This window comes from Capricornis sumatraensis, chromosome 14, assembly GCF_032405125.1.
Source record: "Capricornis sumatraensis isolate serow.1 chromosome 14, serow.2, whole genome shotgun sequence".
In the NCBI taxonomy this organism is placed as follows: domain Eukaryota; kingdom Metazoa; phylum Chordata; class Mammalia; order Artiodactyla; family Bovidae; genus Capricornis; species Capricornis sumatraensis.
Window position 1 is genome coordinate 12,343,961 of NC_091082.1, and position 21,209 is coordinate 12,365,169.

Genomic DNA, 21,209 nt, shown 5'->3' on the forward strand with positions numbered 1-21,209 from the left:
GTCCTGTGACAGCGTGACACCGCCTGACGCCGAGGTGTGTGGGTCTCACGGCACTCTCGGAGCTTGCACGCTACGTCAGCTCGAGCTTTCCCTCCGTTCCCGAGTCACTCTTGCAGCCTGGCAGTCAAGGGTCCCCTCAGCGGCCACAGGCAGGGTGTGGGCGGGTGCAGAGCAGCCAGCAGGAGGCATGCTCGTTGTGAGCTGGGGCCCCGCGGGTCAGCAGGAGGGCGTAGATGTGTCTCTTCCTGCTGCTGAGATCGGCTAGCTCTAGAGGGGCCTGGGGGGACGCAAGAGTGAGAGACGAGGAGGACGGAGAGGCACCGGGGTTCCAGTGGAGGTGTTCTCCTCGACGCTCCACTCCCTGGGGTCCCAGGCTCATCCTTCACGGGTGCCCGAGGTGCTCTGGAGGCCGCCTGGGCCTTCACAGGGCAGTCAGGGTCTCTGCGTGAAACATGCTTCCGAACATCTCCTGCAGCGGCCACAGGAAGGGGGTGGGGGAGAGAGATTAGATCCGAGTAGTCACAACTGCCAGGTGACCCTACGACACGCTGGCCAGTAAGAGGCGTTATGAGGAAGTGAGGGTGAGTGTGTGCATGTGTGTGTGTCAGCAGTAGAGGGGCAGGGTCAGCCCAAGAGGTGAACTGGTAAAGAGGTGACGGGAGAAGAAGCTTGAAATCCAGTTTTGAATCACCCCTGCTGTGCTGTGTGACCGTCACAGGTCCCTCCCTCCGTTTTTGCTCTCCTTTCTTCATTAGGTCAGGTGAGGGCTGAGATCAGACAAGCTCTAAAGTTGTTTCTTGTTCCGACAAGCTATTTTGTCCTAGCCAGGTGTTTGGAATGTGCTGGAGATTCTGCGGGAGCCCAGAAATCAGCGTGCCAAGTCTTTGCGGCCTGGCTCTATTCCCTGATGCCTGCTGCATGCCACCAGCCCTCCCGGCGATGGGCTCAGAGGACCGTCAGAACTCACGCCCAAAGAGAAAGGGAAGAGGCACAGAGTGGGCTGTTCTTTCTAATAGACCCAGAGCTGGATTTCTCTAAAGCTTTGGTTTCTTTGATTCAGGGCATTGGGGTGGGGCTACTTTTCATGTCGGGACCATACAGTTCTATTGAAGTACACGCCACATCCGCATGGCTCGGAAGGGCTGCCCACCTGCAGTAGTATTTGTAGCCCTGGAATTCATCTGATTGGATGTGTGCCCACCCTGGGACAGTGTCAGGCAGGTAGTAGGCACACCATCAATACCGGTTGAATTAACAAAAGAACAAAAGCGTCCCTCACTAATCTTGATAGGTAGATGGGACAGGTATTCCTCATATTTCCGTTATTTTACAGTGATAAACACTGGGGGCCTGGTGGTGTCACGTGGCTTGCCCAAGATCGTGTGGCCAGTGCGTGGGAGAGTTAAGAATAGATGTTGTTTCTCTAGGACTTGATCCAGTGACTCTCCTGTCCCCCATGATGCCTTTCAGGGAGTGAGAAGAATTAAGATCTGCTATTAACAGAAAGGCGAGAAAGAAACATTATTGCCTTCAAGGTGACTGCTCTGGCATCTGGTGGGAGACCCCAGCCAACACTTTGGGTGGAAGAGGCTATCCTTCCTTCCCCTTCTGACCCCCGCTAGTCAGCTTACCTGCTCTAAATCCCAGTAGCTGGGGCTGTCCTCCTCCGGCTCGTACAGAGAAAGCTCAGGGTCCACGGGCGCCTGGGTGGGGGAAACCAGTGCGGAGTGAGCTGCAGCGACCGAATGGTGGTCTGGCACAAATGGCGGGGTGGGAGAGGGCGTCATGTGTTCTGATGCGTAACTTGGCCTCTTGTCCTTTCCTCCCCTCCCTCGTTTGCCTCTCAAAATACAGCACACCCGCAGTTTCCCTCTTGCCTGTAGACAGGTGTGCATCAGAGTCGGCTCCCTTGGCGGGCACCTCAGAAGCAGGAAAGCTTTACCTAGCTTACCCAGCTGCCCGACCTGGGGAATCCATCTCCCTTCTCTGTGAAAGTAGGATGATCACACTCACTTTGCTGACTCTCTGCCTTACCACGCTGTTGAAAACAGTGTATGTGTGTATAACTTACAGATATGAATAGAGTCTGTAATATGTAAATATACAATTGGTATAATATGCATCTTTAAGAATTTAAACTGTAAAAACTGGGCATTATTTGTGCAGTTATGATGATGAGGGTTTCCCCAGAATCTCCCTCTCTTTGCTCTGCTGGCAAAGAGCATGAGGCCAAGAAGGCCACTGCTCTCACGGTTTGCCTGTGTGTGTGGTGGGTGGGTGCCCGGCCCTGTGTTTCCCTGGACAGCCTTTCTGCACCCAGAACAGATGGTTCCAGCTTCATGAGTCTCAAAAAGCAAAGAGCAAATGGTTGCTCTAGGGCCAGAAAAGCCTTTCTTATGATCCCCAGAGGGTAGAAGGGGTTTGCATCATGGACTAGGGCACAGAGGCTTGGCAGGCTGAGGGCCGAAGATGAGCTGGCAGGGCAGCTTGGAAGATGGAGCTGTCTGGGGAGGCCTGGGCAGGGACCCCGACTGGATGGGCTTTTTCTGCCTCCCCAGCTTTCTGGAGTGTTATTTGTAGGCACTGTTATTTGTAGCTCATCGGCATACCACTGACTGAGCTAGTAAATTAAATGTCAAGAAAATGAGACAAAACTCTGATCCACACTCTTCATCCATCACCAGCCTGAAATCTCTAAGCTCGGTTAAATTAAAACAGGCAGGCTTACTCCCCTCCCTTCTCCAAGACATCTTGTAGAAAGAGGGAAGGAACAGGATGGTTGAGCCATGTCAGGATACAGGACATAACCTACTGTGCTTTGGGTGTTTGATCTCAAAACTGATACTAATAAAGAATTTGTAATATACAAAGCTTTTTCAAGTGACACAAAAGATATAATTATCAGTTAATCCTAAAACCAAAACAAAAGATCCTGTGAGAGAGATAATGTTATCTTAAGGCACCCATTCCACACAGAAGAAAACAGAGATTAAGGAAAGTTAATTGATTGTCTGTTATTTCAATGCCCTGGGGCCTAGGATTCCCCAGAGAGCTTACCCCTTGGAAGTCGCGTCCTGGGGCCACTTCCCTGGCCTGTGCCTGGGCAAAGAGGACCGCATCGTGTATGCTGGGAAAGATGTGACTGCGTTCTAGACACCCGTCTTCAAAGAGGCCTCCATGACTGATGTCATCGTACACCTGGGCTGCAAGGAGGAAAAGGTCACCTTCAAAAGTTGACGCCACTGTGGCCTGGAGCTGGGGGTGGGGGAGATGGAGAGAGAGCGGCCTGTGGGTCGTTCCCTTGCTGCGTCACAGGGCCTGGGCCTTGGCCTTGCAGTATCAGTTCTGGACAGCAGAGGGCAACGTGAGCTTGAGGATGCTGAACCTTCAACCCTGGGCAGAAGGAAATAGCTTGATTCAGGGTGTCGGTACTTGATGGTGAGGGAAAGCCGAAATCATGGGCCAGTTCTGTCTCTTGAGGGTCCATTCTTCCTCCTGTTCACCCAGACCTTTCCTGCAGAGTCCGGTGTGTGGCAGAGCCCTTACTCCGCCCCAGCCCTGGGGATGATTTCCTGAGGCGTGTCCAGTGAGGGTGGGCAGGGAGCCTCTGAGTCCAGCTCCAGAGTACACACAGAGCAGTGCACAGCTCACACGCACAGAGCAGAGCCAGTGCAGACTCTCCCCGGGTGGAGCTTGCACAGAGTCTGTGCCACGCTCAGGCCGGCACCCAGGCTGACTGGTCCTGCTGGAAGGCACTGACCCTCCGAGGCAGTGGGGTGTGCAAACGTGGGCCTTTCCCTCTCTCCTGTGCGTCTGGGGAGTTATGGCATATCTGTGCTTTCTGCCTGTTTATGGACTTTTGGATTTGGAGAAGATTCCCCGGTTCATCTAGTCAACCTCTTCATGTTACGTAGGTGGCAATCGATCCCCAGGCAGATGAAGTGACATGGCAAATTGAAAGGGAAAGTCGCTCAGTCATGTCTGACTCTTTGCAATTCTCCAGGCCAGAATACTGGAGTGGATGGTCTTTCTCTTCTCCAGGGGATCTTCCCAACCCAGGGATCGAGCCCAGTCCTCCCACATTGCAGGCAGATTCTTTACCAGCTGAGCCACAAGGGAAGCCCAAGAATACTGGAGTGGATAGGCTATCTGTTCTCCAGGAGATCTGCCTGACCCGGGAATCGAACGGGGGTCTCCTGCATTGCAGGCAGATTCTCCACCAACTGAGCTAAACATGGCAAATTGCTGCTGCTGCTCCTGCTAAGTCGCTTCAGTCGTGTCCGACTCTGTGTGACCCCAGAGACGGCAGCCCACCAGGCTCCCGCGTCCCTGGGATTCTCCAGGCAAGAATACTGGAGTGGATGGCCATTTCCTTCTCCAATGCACGAAAGTGAAAAGTGAAAGTGAAGTCGCTCAGTCGTGTCTGACTCCTAGCGACCCCATGGACTGCAGCCCACCAGGCTCCTCCATCCATGGGATTTGCCAGGCAAGAGTACTGGAGTGGGTTGCCATTGCCTTCTCCAAACATGGCAAATTAGTGGTGGGCAAATCCGAATCCTAGTTGCCTCTCCTTAACTTTACAATCCCCTCCTCCAACACTTTTATTGGGACCCCTAGTGGTAAAGAACCTGCTTGCCAGTGCAGTAGACGTGGGTTTGATTCCTGGGTTGGGAAGATACCTTGGAGGAGGCCACGGTGACCCGCTCCAGTGTTCTTGCCTAGAGAGAATCCCATGGTGAGAGGAGCCCAGCAGACTACAGTCCATTGGGTCACACAGTCAGACATGACTGAAGCAACTCAGCACTGCACAGCATAGAGGAAGTTACGAAACCCAGCTGCAGGCTCTTCCTTCTGGTGCCTGAGTTCTTGTGAGCAGGCAGTAGTTTAGGGGAACAGGTGCTGTTCTAGTTGCTACCCCCTCACTATTTGGCCTCCCGCCCGCCTAGTCCCACCCTAACCCCTCGTCAGCCTTCAGTCCCCGACACATCCTTCTCTTACCATGAATGTTCGCCAAGAAGACCTTCACCCCGATCTTCTCATAGGTGGAGCTCAGCTGGAGGAGCCGGGAGCGAGTTGGGTAGGAAGACAGAAGGAAAGGAATGTTCTGAGTGGGCCTCCAGAGTGATTCACAAAACGCACTTGAGAGGGAAGCCAAACAAATAAGCAACCAGGAGAGCTCTGGCAGCCCAAGATAAAAATAGCAGCAAAGCACACCACTCCTCCCTGGAGTGTTGGCCGACCGCTCCTCTGGAAAGTAGGGCAGACCTGGGGCTTTGCCAACAAGGCAGCCACTTGGTGTCCCGGTGGCCCCTTCTTGTGGGGCCAGATCGTTTCTTTCGATAGCTTAGAATCCCAGACCCCACCTCATGCCTGCCTTCGAGGCTTAGGCAGAAGCCGCGGGGGAGGACCACGGCCTGGAATGGCTAATGCCCCAGCCAGCTGGATCCTAGTAGACCCAGGCTGCGGGAGCAGGCCGAGCCCTTGTCTGGGGATGGAGCCGGCTGTGCGCCGGTTGACGAGGCCATCAGCCTGTGTGTTCTCTCTCTTCCTCGGTTCCACTGTGCTGCCTCTTTCTGGGCCAGTCTGAGATGACTCTGCCATCAGAAGTGGCTGCTGAAAAGCTATCAGACGGATGCATTTATTCAAGTGGCCCTGTGAGCTGTCTGGCCTGAAGGTGAGGACCGCTGATATTATTTCTTCTTCTTCCCTCCGTTGGCCAGACCCGGCTGATGCTAGAGTGTCTGGGTGAGTGTGGGAAGGAGCAGCAGATCATGAACCTGGGCCAAAACGAGCTCTACTCAGAGGACCCTGGGCCAGGTTCCTGCATCTGCTAGAGAGGGGTGCTAGGACGGGGTGGACCAGCGGGGCCCAGACACGCATCGTTCTGCACTGTCTGGGCCTGCTCTGCAGGCAGCATCCTGTCCTGGTGGAATCTGGGAAAAGGGATTTTAGGAGATGGTAGGCTCCCTGGTGAGCTTCCTCACTCAGTCCTTTGAAATGAAGGCTCCAGGGAAAGGGAGTGTGGGAGGGTAGGGGTGAGGGAGTCGGGGTGGGGTTGGGCTGGGGCTCCCTCCTCCTTGGGGCTCCCTCACCTTGGCCAAGGCTTTGATGCCCATCAGGTCCACAAAGCTGACCCCACTCATGTCGAGGATGAGGGTGTGGAAGGTGACAAAGGGTGGGACGCTGGCCAGCGTGTCACTGGGCTTAGCAGAGGCTGGGGGCTCGCACTGGGCAGCGGTGGAGTGGTCAGGGCTGAAGGTGATGTAGGACACGCTGGCGCCGTTAGCAGGCGTCTGGTTGTTGTTGGGGTCGGTCGGGGAGCCGTTCTCAAAGTCCTGCTGCAGCTCCTGCAGGGAGACAGTCTGGAGGGGGGGTGGGGTGGGAGGGCGCAGTTAGGGTCATGAGGCTCCATCAGACTTCGCTGTGGCTGAAGGTGGGGCAAGATGCGTGCAGGTGGAGGTGAATAGCCGGACTTCGTGGTGGGGAATCCAAGCCCCTGTAATCCCTGAGGACTGGCGCCTCCCAAAGCCTCCTCCTTGAGCAGGTCTGCACGTTTGATCTCCGTAATGCAGGCAAAGTTAGAGGACCCTTCTAAGAGAGGCACTGAAGCTTCAGCCCACTCTGTTCTGGGAGAAAGCCCTTTTGGAAACAACTGAGACTCTTTTTGCATTTACCTGTGTTTACCTTTTTCTCTGCAGAATTCCCACATCCACACCCACCTTGCTAGTGCTAAGTTGGCTGGGGACTCCAGGAAATTCACTGCAACTCTCTATCTGGGGTTGCTCATAAGTCCATGGACATATTCCATCTTAGCCATAAAATGAGGAGGGGGCCATGGGAGTTAAGTGGTTACCCCGGGAGCTGATGGCTCCTCATCCAAGGAGAAGATGCCCACCAGACAACGTCCACCAGGCAGTGGCCACAGAGGCTTGCTGTCCTTGCCTCCGAGGGTGCTGGGAGGTGGGGCACCAGGTGGCAAGGTCAGAGAGGGCAAGGGAGAGGGCGTGGGCTGTTTCTAGCCTCAGTTCACCTTGGTTTTCATGAACAAAGACTTCCTCTGTTGCGTGGGCATTGTTCTCTCCTTCTCCTGCTTCTTGAGGTGCTTTTGCTTGGCCAGCAACACTTTCTGGGGGTCCACACCTGTCTGGAGGAAGAGGGCCGAGAGCAGTCTTCACCTCTGCCCTCTCTGGAGGTGGCCGGATCTTGGGTCCCAGCTCCCTTTCTTGTCTCTGCCAGGCATACTCTGTCCACTCCCTCTGGTCACCAGGGGACTGAGCCTTACCTTGGCAATGACTTTTTGCCTGAAGATCTCTGAGTTGGCGAAGTAGAGAGGAGAGCAGTAAGTGATGATCTTTACACCTTGGATTTCTTGGACCTGTGGCAGGGAGAGTCAGCTCAGTCAGCAGCAATATCTTTTATCGGTTTTTCACAAAAGCCTTTTATGTGGGGTGATGTAGGGTGAAAGAGGGCGGTCATAAGCTTGGATTACCCACCCTATTGTAGGTCTTGGGATTCACGTAAATGTCAGTGTCCATGACTTGGGCCAAAGCATAGCCATTACGGCTGGATGAAGAAGGGAAAGACAAACACAAGAGAATGTTATTAGCAGACAGGCCTGGAGGGACGCTTGGGCTGGGGGCTGGGCAGAGGTAGGGGAGGAGAGGGTCCCGTCCTGATCCTGGGCTTTTTCTGTTTGTCTTTCTGCGCTGGAGACACACACCTGGTGGCCTGTGGCTGGGCTATAATTAGAGAGATGGCAGGCAGCTCCCTGACATAGCTGCCAGGCGGGGGCTCAGTGGGCAGGAAGGTAGAGAACACAAGTATAAGTGGCCCAAAGTCTTGGTTCTGAGTTCTCAAGAGGAGAAGACAGGTCCCTGACATTCAGGATCCTTGCTGCCCTGGACTGGACTCCCTGTCTGCTTCACTTAACATTTTATGGGAGAGACTTAGCTGTCCTCTGGCCCACGGCTCCCTCGGGGTGGGATCCCATCTGATCTGGGGTCTGGCACACTTTTGGAAGGACACCGAGTCTCACCCGCCTGCCCGACCCCGCTTCCTCTGGGCCCCCAGCCCTCTACAACCGTGATGGGTTCCCCTGGCTTTTCAGGACATGGGAGTCAGACAGCCCGGCCTGTGCCAGCAGTCCTAGCTGGGCCGGGCTCTCCTCGGGCCTGGCAGCCCCTCCAGAGCCAGACCCCGTGGGCAGCGGGGCCCAGGAGCTGTGCCAGGCCACCCACGGCAGTCCCTGCAGACCGGCTGGGGCCTGAAGGCCATGCCCTGAGGGAGAGGCCATTACTTACAACTGGGTCTGGAAGACCACAACCAGGGCGGAGAAGGTGACCCCCACCGCCACACCGTAGGGCAGGCTCAGGAAGAAGGCAGAGAGGAAGCTCACCACCCAGACGCACTGTGAGGAGAGAGAAGTCAGAGTAGGCCTAGGGGTACTTCCCCGCTGGGGTCAGCCAAGGCCCTTCTCTGCTAGCCCAACCTCAGACCACCCTTCCCTCTTCACAGCAGTTTTTCAGCATTTCACGTAGGCGAGCCTCGGTGACACCCGCCCATTTCCAGAGGACTGAGGGTGGCTCCTTGGTCCTGTCTGGCTGTTAGTAGTCAACCCCCGTGCCCACTGGGAGCTGGCGTGGCACAGTCAAAGACTGTGAGTCTTGGGACAGATACGCCTGGGCTCCAAGTTTCATTGTCCTACTTGTGAATATTCACTTACTAGCTATGTGAATCCTGGAGAAGGTCACTGCAGCCCACTCCAGGATTCTTGCCTGGAGAATCCCATGGACAGAGGAGCCTGGTGGGCTACAGTCCGTGGTGTTGCAAAGAGTCAGACACGACGGAAGCGAGTTAGCGCGCGCACACAGCTATGTGAATAATAATACCAGCTTCATGAAAGGACTGAAGATTTAATGAAGATAGGGTCCTGCCAAGCCTAGTGATGGGTGCAATAACGTGAGTTCCATTCCTGCATCTGACACAAAGTGTGCACTCGACTGGCGCTCAGCTTCCTGACCTGATGGCCTGGGGCTGGGTTGTGTGTGCAAGCCAGGAGGGTGGGGGATGGCGAGAGGGAGGGTGCAAGGCAGAAGGGAGGGAGGGTAAGATGTGAACCCAAAGCATGATGTGAATACCAGGACTATTGCTGTTGTGGGGTGATGGTTGGGATATGGCAAAGCAGAACTTTGGGGTGGATGCTGGGGTCTCATCTTTCTCCCCATCCTCGTCCTTCACTCGAGGGGGACCCCAGATGGACCACTCACTTCTCAGACTTTAAGGATTTCCTTCCTTACCATGTAAGTGTGTCTCCTCCCCCAGAGACAGTACAGCTCAGAGGTTTGGAGGCTGAGACTCGGGGCTCCAGTCCTGCCTCTGCCACTAACCAGTTCTGCGGCCTTTGATGAGTTACTTAACCTCTCTGAGGCTTGGTGTCCTCATCTTGAAAGGAGGCTAGGAAATCCTCTCTCATAGCTTACGCTGGGCTCAAGTGTGGTAAGCAGTGTGGTCGGTACACAGTAGCCTCATTTCTACTGCCCAGTGGGAGATGTGTTGGGAATGTGACTATCAAAGCAATAAGTCATGTTTGCTAAGTGTTCACAGTTACATGCTGCTTTCCAATTCTGATCTCATTTAATCCTCAGAACCAGTGTATGGTGCAGCCATGAATATCACCCCCATTGTGCACAGATGGGGAGATAGAATTCCACAGAAGTCTTAACCTGCCCAAGATCCTGGTCCACTGGCTTTATGTTCTAGGTTTTTTGTTTTTTAAAATGACTTCATTTTGCTTTTTGGAACTATAAAAATAATGATAGCTAAGTTTTATTGAGCACAAGATACAATTCAGACAATGTGTTCCTTACTTGCTTTATCTCGTTTCATAAGCATCCCTGGGGGTTGGGGTGGGGGCTGGAGAGTATAAAATACCTGTGACCACAGATGAGGAAGCCGAGACTCAGAGAGGTTAAGGGACTTGCCATTGGTCACAGAGTCAGTGAACAGTTGAGTTAGGATTTGAACATAAGCTGTCTCACTCCAAAAGCTGAGCTGTTAACACTCAGTTATGCTATTAAGGGCTTCCCAGGTGGCCCAGTGGTATAGAGTCTGCCTGCCAATGCAGGAGACACAGGAGATGCTGGTTCAATCCCTGAGTCGGGAAGATCCCCTGGAGGAGGAAATGGCAACCCACTCCGGTATTCTTGCCTGGAGAATCCCATGGACAGAGGAGCCTGTTAAGCTACCGTCCATAGGGTCACAAAGAGTCTGATACAGCTTAGCGACTGAGTGCGCGCTAAGTAGGAAGCCACTGACAGAATGCCAGGCCTGGGGGCTGCAGTGCCTGGGGTGCCAGGCATGACAGGCACCCGGGGCCGCCCGCCACTCACACAGTCCAGCTTGCTCTTCTTCCACAGGTAGTAGGGATCGGCGAGCTGCTTGAGCGAATTCTTGAGGTTGACAGCAATCAGGGCTCCTAGCACAGACTGGGGAAGCAGAACACTGTTCCCTGTCACCTGCGGTGTGGTCCCTTCTCCCTGCCCTTCCTACGGACACCTGGCGCTGGAGCCTGGCAGGACGGAGTTGCAGTTCAAGAACGGGCAGAGCCCCCAGATCTTTGCACTCAACCTTAGGGTTGGAAAGTGCTGGAGCCAGAGGGCCCTTGGGCCTGAATTTTGCCATCCCCCCCCCCTTCCTTCCTCCCCAGCCTGTGTCTAGGGCCCTCTGAGCCAGGGGCCCACAGACGCTGTAAACACTGACTCGGGTGTGGACCCTGAGGTCAGAAGGCTGGAGTTTGAGGCCAGCCCTGCGCTTCTGAGCCTTGTCACTGCTTCTCAGCCTCACTTTCCCTCACCTGTAAAATGGCGAGAGTAAAACCTACGTTAACTACTTCGCAGGTTGTGGCTAGGACAGAGGGTAACAGTGATGGTACTTTGCAGCCTGTGAGGCATCACACAGCTCCTAAGGCCTGCTCTTCCTGGAGTCTCTCGCTGGCTTCTGCTCTCATGCTGTGCTCTTACCTTGGGGAGAGCGTAGAGATAGGACCCCAGGACCAGCATGGTGATCATCACCACCAGGGACACGCACAGGCTTGACACCTATCCAGAGAAAGAGATGGAAACAGGGTGCAGGTGTGAAATTCTTACTCTTGATTTTTTTCCCCAATAAATGCCTTTGGCGGAGTGGAGCCAGAGGAGGGCAGAGGGAGGCTGGAGACCAGCTGACCTGGCTTCTCTGGGGCAGCCGTGCTGCCACGCCCAATCCCTTTCCCACTGCCCTGACCCAGTGCTCACCTGGGATTTTCCTCCAGCTCCGTCCACGGCCAGAGTGACAGAGAGAGCACAGCAAATGACGTGGATCTTGAAGAAAGAGCCGAAGAAGTTGCTGCAGCCCAGGGCGATCATCTCCTATGGGCACAGGGCAGGATTGGAAGCTGGGGGGTGGGGGGTTAGGGGCACACGGTACAGACTAAACATAGTCGTTCAAGCTAGCTGGATCTGGAACTTGAGGATGACCCAGCTGCTATAAAGCCATACACTCCCAACCAAGTAGAAGTCAGCCAAAGAGCCCCTGACATCCCTCGTCAGGCCTCCGTGGGCCCTGGCCCGTCCTGCTCAGCCCTGCTGGGGGTGGCTGGACCTACCTGGTTAGCATCCACATCATAGCCGTGCTTGTTGGCCAGGGTCCGGCCCATAGCCAGGTTGATGACATAGCCCACGATGGCCAGGGAGAAGGCCGTGCCGAGCATGTCCTTCCACTGCGAAACCACAGGCGACACGGGAGCGGGGAAACTGTCAAGGAGCCAGAAAGGGGGCAGGGCCCAAGGGTGTGAGGAGGGCACCTCGAGTCCTTCAGCACCCACAGGGGGCCAGGGCCTCTGTGCAAACCACCACTGCCAAACTGGATGCTCAGTGTCACGCGGCAGGGCAGCTACCACCACTCCCCTTGAAACCGCAAAAATTCAAGGCGTAGAAAACACAGCTTGTCTGAGGTCACCACGCTAGTAAGTGGTAGGGCCTCATTTGTTCACGTCCAGAATTTGGACTCCTTACTCTCCCTGGTCCCAGAGCCACAGCCCCCAGTGCTCTGAGGCCTTTTCTCCATTGTCTGCTCCCGCTCTGCCGTATAAACACTGGTCCTCTCCTCCTAGGGCCCAGCACAGTCCCTGGCACAGAGTAGATAGCTGGTGAATTCTGTTGATCCTAATAGCTTTTTTCCCATGTGGATAGGAGAGCCTGTGCATTAAAGTGAGGCAAAGAACCAGAGGAGGGCTGATCAGAGAGGATTCACCCATCAGATGAAACTTTTGGGGGGAGTGTGGCAGTTAAGGGGGCTTCCCAGGTGTTGCTAGTGGCAAAGAACCAGCCTGCCAATGCAGGAGACGTAAGAGATGAGGGTTCGATCCCTGGGTTGGGAAGATCCCCTGGAGGAGGCCATGGCAACCCAGTCCAGTGTTCTTGCCTGGAGAATCCCATGGACAGAGGAGCCTGGTGGGCTACAGTCCATGGGGTCGCAGAGAGTTGGACACAACTAAAGCAATTTAGCATGCACATACGTGGCTGCTAAGACTCACTGTTCGTGAAACAGCTAGCATCGTGTGGCTCTTCATAATAAGTGATAGTAATAATTCATAGCTGGTCAGTGTCATCGACTTTATAACATACTTTATAGAGTTCATCTCATTTCTGACTCTGAACCTAGGTGGGGAGGAGAGTGGGAGTGGGGCCAGGCTTCCCAGCCCCCTGGACTCACCCAGGTTGGATCTCTCCCACGATCTGCATATGGTACTTTTTGGGCATCTTGTAGCTCCCGGAGATAGCTGTTGCCACTACTACCTGCAAAACCCAGAATAGAGAACAAGGATTAGCTCTAAATTGGGGCCAGGGTAAGGGTCCCTCTCAAGTCTCCCTTTTGTCTGGGGACCCCAAATCCCACTCCCCTGACTCCTTGAGAGGGGATGACCTGAGGATCAGGAAGAGTGGGAGCCACACACGGGGGTGGAGTGGATTCACCCCAGACCTTCTGTCCTACCAGCTCACAGAGGGCAAGTGGGTGGGGGAGGGATGGGGAGAGGGGCTCTCCTGGTTCCGGCTGGAGCTAGATTCCTTTTCAACAGCCTCTTGCCTGGGCCCCAACACCCCAGCCCTGGGCATGGCCCTTACCACAATCATCTCTGTGGGGATGGGGAAGCGGATCTTGTGCATGTAGCGGGCATTGAGCTCCTTTACCAGCACCAGGACCGCACCGCTGATGAGAGCGAAGATGAGCGAGGCGATGTTGGTGTGAGCGAGGTTTTTGCAAATGTCAATGAAGGTCTGAGGGAGAGAGCATCGTGCCCGTGGGCTCCCACCCCTTCCTCCTGTACCGCCACCACCCAGCATCTGAGCCAGCGAGAGGTGTCGTCAGTGCTCTGAGAGGCACAGCAAAGCAGAATCTGGACCCTACTCATGGTCCCACTTCCCACCCCTGTCTCCATGCTGGGACGGGAAGGCTGATTCCCTTCCTTTTCCTCTAGGGAGAGTTCAAGCTAATGGAGGAGGGATGGAGATTAGACATAAGGAAAGACTTTCCAGGTAGAGAGGGGTTGGAATGGGGAACTGATGGAGAGTGCACCTCTCCTTTTCTGCAGGAATTAACCACAGAGATTTAACCATACTTCGGCTACCTGATACGAAGCGCTGACTCATTGGAAAAGATCCTGATGCGGGGAAAGATTGAAGGGAGGAGGGGAAAGGGGCGGCAGAGGATGAGATGATTGGATGACATCACTGACTCAGTGGACATGAGTTTGAGCAAGCTCCGGGAGTTGGTGATGGACAGGGAGGCCTGGCGTGCTGCAGTCCATGGGGTTGCAAAGAGTCAGACACGACTGAGCAACTGAACAACAACCACAGAGAACCTCAGCCAGCCTTCAAGTTCATGTGTTTGATCCTCCCTCCCCAAATGGGAACCTCTTGAAATCCACTCTAAACAATGGGTCAGACAGCCTTTGCTTGAGAACATCTCATAGTGAGGTGCTCACAACTTCTTAAGACAGTGAGCTCGGCTCACGTGTCTGCTCAAGACCCTCTCGCAGGGGTGCACTCATGGACTCACAAAGACGATGGACCCCGGGCCTGCGTAGGAGGGGACGGTCAGTCCGAAGATGTACTTGAGCACGGAGATCAGGATCTGCAGGCCGGCCGCCGTCATGAAGCCCCGGATGAAGGACTCAGAGAGGTAGATGGCCACAAAACCAAACTGCATGAAGCCCAGGCCCATCTGAGAGCAGAAGGGTGGTGGGGTCAGACCGCGGCGGGCCAGCCACTCTCACACCTGCCTGGCCCGAACCCAGGGCTGGAGTTCATGCAGCCCTGAGATAGTGGTAGCTCTAGGAAAACGAGTCCCTCGTGACCTTGTCCTGCCTTGTGCTGACAGAGAAAGTTAGTCCCTCGGGGCACAGGCCTCTGACACTTGACCTCATTGGCTCCAGTTTCCTCCACTGTGGGATGAAGCTAGTACTCACCAGTGTTTGCCCTCTCAGCAACTGACACCCCCGTCCGCCCAACTGGCCAACCCCGAACTTGGAAGTCACCCCCCTCACCCTTCGTTTCTAATACCCCAAGCCCTGTTTATCCTGGCAAAGCATTCTTCCAGTCTACCCGCCGTCTCCTTGCCTGCCACTCTGGTCTAGGCCCTTATCGTTCTTGCGTGGGCCTCTTCATAGTCTCCCAACTGGTCCTGTGCTTTGAGTCTAATCTACTTTCCATCCATCGTCTTCTCCAGAGTCTGAGTAATCCAATCTGACTGCCCAATAGGAACCGAATTTGCTGCTTAGGGAACAGACCTCAGACTTCACTGACTGGTCCTGCCTGCTTCTCCGGCCTCTTCTCCGGCTCATTCTCCCAAGGCCTCCTGCCCTCCAGCCACACCAAATGCCTTGTTTTTCCATCCCCTGGTCAGTTCACGCTCTGTTAGGCCTCAGTGCTTTGGGGTGCTGTTTTCTCTGACTGGACTGTCCCTCTGTACCTCTTTCCTGTGGTTACCGGTCAACTTCTACTCATCCTTTGGAACTGAGGTCAAATGTCACTTCCTCTCTTTCTGACTTTCTCTTTGATGTTCCCTAAGCTACTCATATATAGCTCGATTCTGCTGCTTATCTTACTGCTTACACATTTATTTGTTGATATGGCTACTTCCTCCGCTGGGCTATGAGCTTCTGGAGAACTGGGCCTCTTTCTTACTTATCTTTTATCCCCAGAGCCTAGCCCAGTTTCTGGCATGGTGAAACAACCAAAAAAACCTTAACTGAATGAATCAATGAATGAAACTTCTGAGGCCCCTTCCTGCTCTTACATTCTGTCCTGCTGTATTTGCCTGTTTAAAATCTAGCAGAGTCCTTTGCAGGTGGCGGAAATGCAATTTATCTCATGCGGGAGGTGCTGTGGCTTGGAGCAGAGGCGGCTGGAGGGGGATAAGGAATGTTACAGAAATGGAAAACTGCTGGCAGAGAGCTGGGCACTGGAAAGGATATCGGAGAGAGGCCATGAGCCCTTTAGACAGTCATTAGCTCAGGACAGTTTTATTAAGTGTGGATGCTGGTCTTAGGCATCTGCTGAGGACAGGTGAGATACTCTGCGTTTTTAGGGTCATTTGTGGCCTCCAAATGGGGAAGAGGGAGGATGGAGAGGCCTCAATCAGCTTTAGGGTCAAGGCTGGGCCTCTGTGGAAGGGACGATGTGAGCTGATGCTGTCCTAAGCGGGGGGCCCTGGCAGAGACGGAAGCCGAGCTCCTCACCTGGATGACAGCCGTCAGGCAGGCTAGCGTTGCTGACACGTGCAGCCTGTCGGCCTCCATGGCCCCCGTGTCCACATAGCTTTCATTGGTGGCATTGTTGAAGACCCGGAATTTCGACTCTGGGGCCAGCTGCAGACAGATGTTACCCACCAGGATGCTGATAACGGCAAAGGTACCTGTGGTGCCCCACCCAGCCAGCAAAAGTCAGAGGTTTGGACGGCACCCATGGGAACCAGAAGGGGGCCCGGAACGCTCCCTAGCCCCACAGGGATGGCGCTCCGGGCCTCCAGGGTCCTCTCCGGCATCACAGTCACTGTTCGTATCTGACCATGATCTACACTCTTCCAGGTGCTTTCACCCCAACTGCTAATATTACTTTATTGGACACGAGAGGAAACAGGCTTGGAAATATAAGCAGAGCCTGTGTTGGAAACAGGCTTTGTGACCAGGCCTTTTTCCTCTGTCTCATTTCACACCGGAGAACTCCAAATGTCCCTGAACTGGCCTGATGGATGATGGCTGTCAGACGGCCATTTCTCGCATCTGTTCAACCCTTTATGGCTTTTCTTGTTCTGCCAAGTCTTCCCCACATTCCAGGGAGGGAGACTCAACGGGTCATGCTAACTGAGCTCACGGAAGCTGTGTGGCTTCTCCAAGGTCACAGAAGACCTGGGATGGACACTCATGGTGGCGGTCCCTCTGGGACCAAGCAGCGCCAGCAGGGGGAGAATGCAGATGGGAAAGCACCCGAATCCCCTTTGCCACCCACCACCCATCCTCGCGGTCCAGGTGACCCGCCTGCTAAGAGGGGAGGGGCCTTACCTGGCACCATCTGGTGGATACCCCCCAGGAAGAAGTAGGTCAGGAGGGGGAAGAAAGAGGAGTAGAGGCCGTTGACGGCAGGGAGGTTGGCCAGCAGAGCGAATGCCATGCCTGCACAGGACACAGAGAGTCAAGGCCCTGGGGCACAGCTGGGTGATGCATGTCACAGAAGGTGGAGTGGGAAGGGGAAGAGGCTTGGCTCAGGGGACCCCCTGACCTTGTGGCACCTGGATGCATCCACCGCTGAGGCCGCCAAGAATGTCGGGGACGATGTAGTCTTTGACCTTGTACTTGGGGAGCCAAGAGAGAATGGGGAGCAGCCCGAACACTGCGGTTTTGATCTTGGCTGAGGAACATCTGGAGGGGAAGAGGGCAGGTTTTCAGTTAGCACTGCATTCAGAGTTGGGAATTGTTATAATATCCTGTTCTTGGTCATTCATCCATGCATTCATGCAAAATTCAGTGAGCACGCACACTATATGGCAGAGACTTTTCTCTTGAGAGCCATCACCTTGCTCTGGACACTGCTTGGAGGTCTTCTGATTGCCTTCTGCTAACCTGGGAAGTCTACAAGACTTCTCTTAAAGGCATGGATTTTGTGGATGCCTGGCATTCCGAGGTGTCAAGTCCAGCTCAGACCGCCGTTCTCTGATCTGACTGAAAACAGGCCTGGTTACCCTCCCCTGGGCTCCTGTAGCAATACCTTGGGCTGTAATTTCTCGCTTTTCATCTCTCTCCCCCACTACACAGTGAAACTAGCATGGAAAGAAGCCTGGTCTCTTGTCCAGCTTTGTATACCTCATGTGTCACACTGGGATGCTTAGTGAATATCTGTTGAAAAAATGAGTGAATGAATAAGTGAAAAATGGGCCTGAATCAGAACTCAGTCTGAATGGGGGCAGCTGCTGTATTTTTTGGAACCTCCCCCTACAGGAAGGCTTCTTTGTCCCCGCAGGGTATGCCTTTGCTGACCCACCATCCTTTGTGGGTGATTCCAATGCTGGAATTCTTTCCCCTGTTAATTCATCAAAAGAGGGAAGAATGGGGAAACTATTTGTTGGTCAGCACAGGGTGGGGAGCATTGATCCCTCCCCTGTTTGCTGAACACCTTGAGGTCCTTTCATCAGAAACTCAGAAGCGGTAAAAACAAGGGCCTTCAATCTCAAGGATGACAGCTGGTGGATTGATGCCCGGAAGAGGTGGGGAGGCCTTTGCTTTTCTTCTCCCAGCTGAGGGAATTCAAATGCTCAGGGCCCACCTGGTGACTCACTGGCTTGCTGTGATTAGGCCTCCTTTCTTGCCCAGCACCGATTCCTGTTCTTTACTGTTGCTCAACAATAGTTTCCCTGACCGTGGGTCCCCTGGATGTCACCCCAAACTGAAATCATTGTGCCCTTTAAAATCTGGGTAGATTTTCTGTCCCAACCAGCACTTCATGGAAGAGCATCACCTTCGCCTGTGGACTCCCCTGTCCCCTCTGCAGTGGGTGGTGCCTCTCCCATCCCCGGGATGATGGACAGGGAGTTGGACTGGTAGTAAATAGCTTAAAGCATTTCTATAGGCTTGTCCTAAGAAAGAACCAGGCCCCCAGGTTTGTTCTCAGGGCTTGTACATGTCCAGCCTTACTTGCAAGCCTGCCATAGTTGAGCAAAGCAATCTGACTTCTCTGAAGTCTGAGAGAAGGTCTGGAAACAGATGCTAAACACCTATAGAGAGGTTCTAGGAGCCAAGTGGGAAGAGGATAGTGGGAAGTGGGTTAGTTTTCTAGACATTTATTCATTCATTAAACAAAAATTTATTGGAGTACCTTCTGTGTGCCAGGCACTGTTCAAGGCCCTGCTGCCAGCCACATGGGAACTGTTAGCTCCCTACATCTTTTTATGGTTTCCATCATCCTCTTTTAGGACAACAGCAGATATCCTCATCCCTCCAGTACAGAAACAACACAGACTTAAACTCCTTGGCACAAATGCTGACAAGGTCTTTATATAACCAGGCAGAGATGGAGCCTCCCAGGAGAGATAGGGCTGGGCTGGTGCTTTTAGTGAAGACTCAAGTGGGTGATCCCCCAGCCTGAACCAGTTCCACCTGCATCTCCACTTCAGCCATTGACAGTGACCTCAATTCAGGTAAGTGAATCAGCTGTTTCCCCAGGGGAGCGGGGAAGTGACTTCTACCACGGACCACAGTGAGGCCTGAGGGAGGTCTACCAGCTGTCTGCAAAGGGGGGGCGGTAAAGTTCATAGCCTCAGGTTCCTGGAGTGCAGGTATTGGTCACCTCGCGGAGTATGAGTGTGGTTTCACTACCCACCAGCACAGTTCCAGGGATCTGAGAGTGGAACAAGCTGGTGAGACCACATCCTGGTAAGTATCCTTTAGGGGAGCCCAGGAATTTAGGTGCTACCTTTGAGCATTGTCTGGACCTCAGAAGTGAAAGAGCATCCAGGAGAGAAAGAAGACAAAGGCCATGGGGTGGGAGAGGCTTCAGATTTTCCTTGGTGAGGAAAGGACAGGAGAAGGCACAGCAGAAGTAAGGGCTCTGACCTGCTGTGGCGACGCACCCTTTCCCAGCACCCTTGAGAAACAGGAGGGACTTGCGTGGGCTGAGAGCATGGTGAGACCCCATGCAGGGGTCGGGACACCTGCCAGCCTCTCTGGGCCTGTGAGTGGTCCTTGTCCCGGTTCCCCATTTCCTCGAGGGTCTCAGTAAAGATGAGGTGTAGGATCTCAAATTCAGGGTTCCCAAGTACCGTCTGAGGGACAGCGGTATAGGAGCCATGCCCTGGTGCAGGGAGGGTTTGGTGGGGAGCAGAGGGGAGAGGAATCTGGGCTTCCAGCCATGTTACCTGAAAGTGTTGCAAAGTTTCTCTCCCAGTGGGTACGTCCGGTCCTTCTTCTCAAACTCGTCATCAAAGAGGGTGAGCGAGTATGCGGCTCTGTCTACCACGTAGCGGGGCCTGGGCTGGCTCATGTTCGGGGCATTTACAAGCTTTGGGAGAAACAGAGTAGGGAGGATGAGGGGCATCCCTTCTCAGCGCCGGCCTGGGCCATCTCTCTCTGGTCCTAGCTCAGCAGGGTTTTATGCTGTCTTCCCCGCCCCCAGCCAGCAAGGTGCCTCCCTTCCCTCTTTCAAGTCTTTCCACCAGACTCACTTCTCCTGGTGGCCTTCCTTCCCAGGCACAGGTGATGCATACACTTGCCCTGGCTGTTTTGCTTGGCACTCAGCACGTGTCTGGCACCCCACGTCTATGACATCACTGTCACCCCTGCTGAACGCCAGGCAACAAGGAGGCGGGAGCACAAGGGCAGGAGTCATGGCTGGGATTCAGCGGGTTGATCCCTCCCTCCTTCCCTTGCCATGCTCCCCGCAACCCACGCTGGCCCCTGGTATCCTCGCAAGCCCCTTTGCCCTGCCCTCCCACCTCAGTTTCCCGGGCAGAAAGGCTCATACCTTCCTGTCAGTCAGCTTGGAAGAAAGAGAGCAGGCTGCCTGCAGGCAGGGGGATGGCCAGGGTGACCTTGGGAGGACCCTTCTTAAAGGAGCCGCCTAGGACTTCACCAACAGGTTTTCCCAGGGGGACAGTGGTGTTTGGGGAAACCAAGATGGTCTGCGCTGGCTGGCTCTCCCACGGCTTCCTGTGTCTAACCTTTCCCCCACCCTGTATACTGATGTTTCTCTCCTTGCTTTTTGCGCAACCTTGCTGACGTTCCAGGAGCTGAGCAGGGCAGAGCTAAGTGCCAGGCCCCCGAGGCCCAGAGGAGCTCCCGGTAGAGATCTTCCCTCCTCCATCCTCCAACTGCTGGCTCCCCCTCCTGTCCCCTGCCCCCCAGCGCTGGGAGAAGCCTGCTTGGACGACCTCAGAGGAAGAAGGAGGGGGAGAAAAGAGATGGCACAAGCTTAGAAGGAGATGATGTCTCCCAGGGGGAGAGTGTGGGATGGCTGTAACCAGTTTGGCAAAAGGTTTGAGAGAGAGTTACAAGTGAGAAACCACACGGGGGACTCAAGATGCTCCTCCGCAGGCTTCCCAGGGGAGAAGCTGGGTGAGTGACAGGTTGTCAGAGGGGAGCAGGCTGGTTGATGCTTTTTGTGGAAGAGCACCCTGGGGGAGAGGAGGGAAATGCATTAACTAAGGGCCCAGAGACTTGGGTTCTAGTGCTGGCTTTACGGGTGAAGTGGAAGGAGCAGCATTCCTTTCTGAACCTCAGATTCCTCATCAGCAAAACTGCGGGACCATAACCTCACAAGGTTGTTTGAGGATCAGATGAGTAAATGGACAAGAAAGGCTTGTGTAAAATGTAAGAGTGATATAAATGTAAATTGCTATTGTGGATAAGACTGTGTCCAGGTAGATGAAGGTCAGGCTGGTGCGTCCCATTCACTGGGTCACAGGACGCTGAGTTCCACCAGGACCTGTAAGCACGGTGCCCCGCAGAAGCCCCCAGATGCTACTCAGCTGGCAGGGCAGGTGTGGGTGAGTCTGCCCACAGCGCCTGGGCCTGCCCAGCCCTTTGCCTGGTGCTTAGTGTGCACCCAACAATTGCTTGTTGAGTGAATCAATAAATGTTCTTTTTGGAGAACACATGGGTTGAACTGAATAAGAGTAAAGGCCTG

The 21,209-nt window shown here is 54.3% G+C and overlaps 1 protein-coding gene across 1 annotated transcript; it reads right to left on the minus strand.

Annotated features, from left to right (window-relative positions):
* Positions 1 to 421: 421 nt before the first annotated feature.
* SLC26A9 (solute carrier family 26 member 9) lies at positions 422 to 19,568 on the minus strand. The gene is made up of 20 exons (XM_068986278.1): positions 19,444 to 19,568; positions 16,815 to 16,954; positions 16,598 to 16,708; positions 15,776 to 15,951; positions 14,095 to 14,259; positions 13,161 to 13,313; positions 12,751 to 12,833; positions 11,642 to 11,789; positions 11,292 to 11,405; positions 11,019 to 11,096; positions 10,389 to 10,484; positions 8,301 to 8,407; positions 7,494 to 7,563; positions 7,283 to 7,375; positions 7,031 to 7,144; positions 6,093 to 6,362; positions 4,999 to 5,053; positions 3,058 to 3,203; positions 1,632 to 1,703; positions 422 to 469 (listed from the first exon to the last, which is right to left on the minus strand). Exons 1-20 carry the CDS (start codon positions 19,566 to 19,568, stop codon positions 422 to 424), a joined length of 2,364 nt encoding a protein of 787 aa, XP_068842379.1.
* Between the last annotated feature and the right edge of the window lie 1,641 nt (positions 19,569 to 21,209).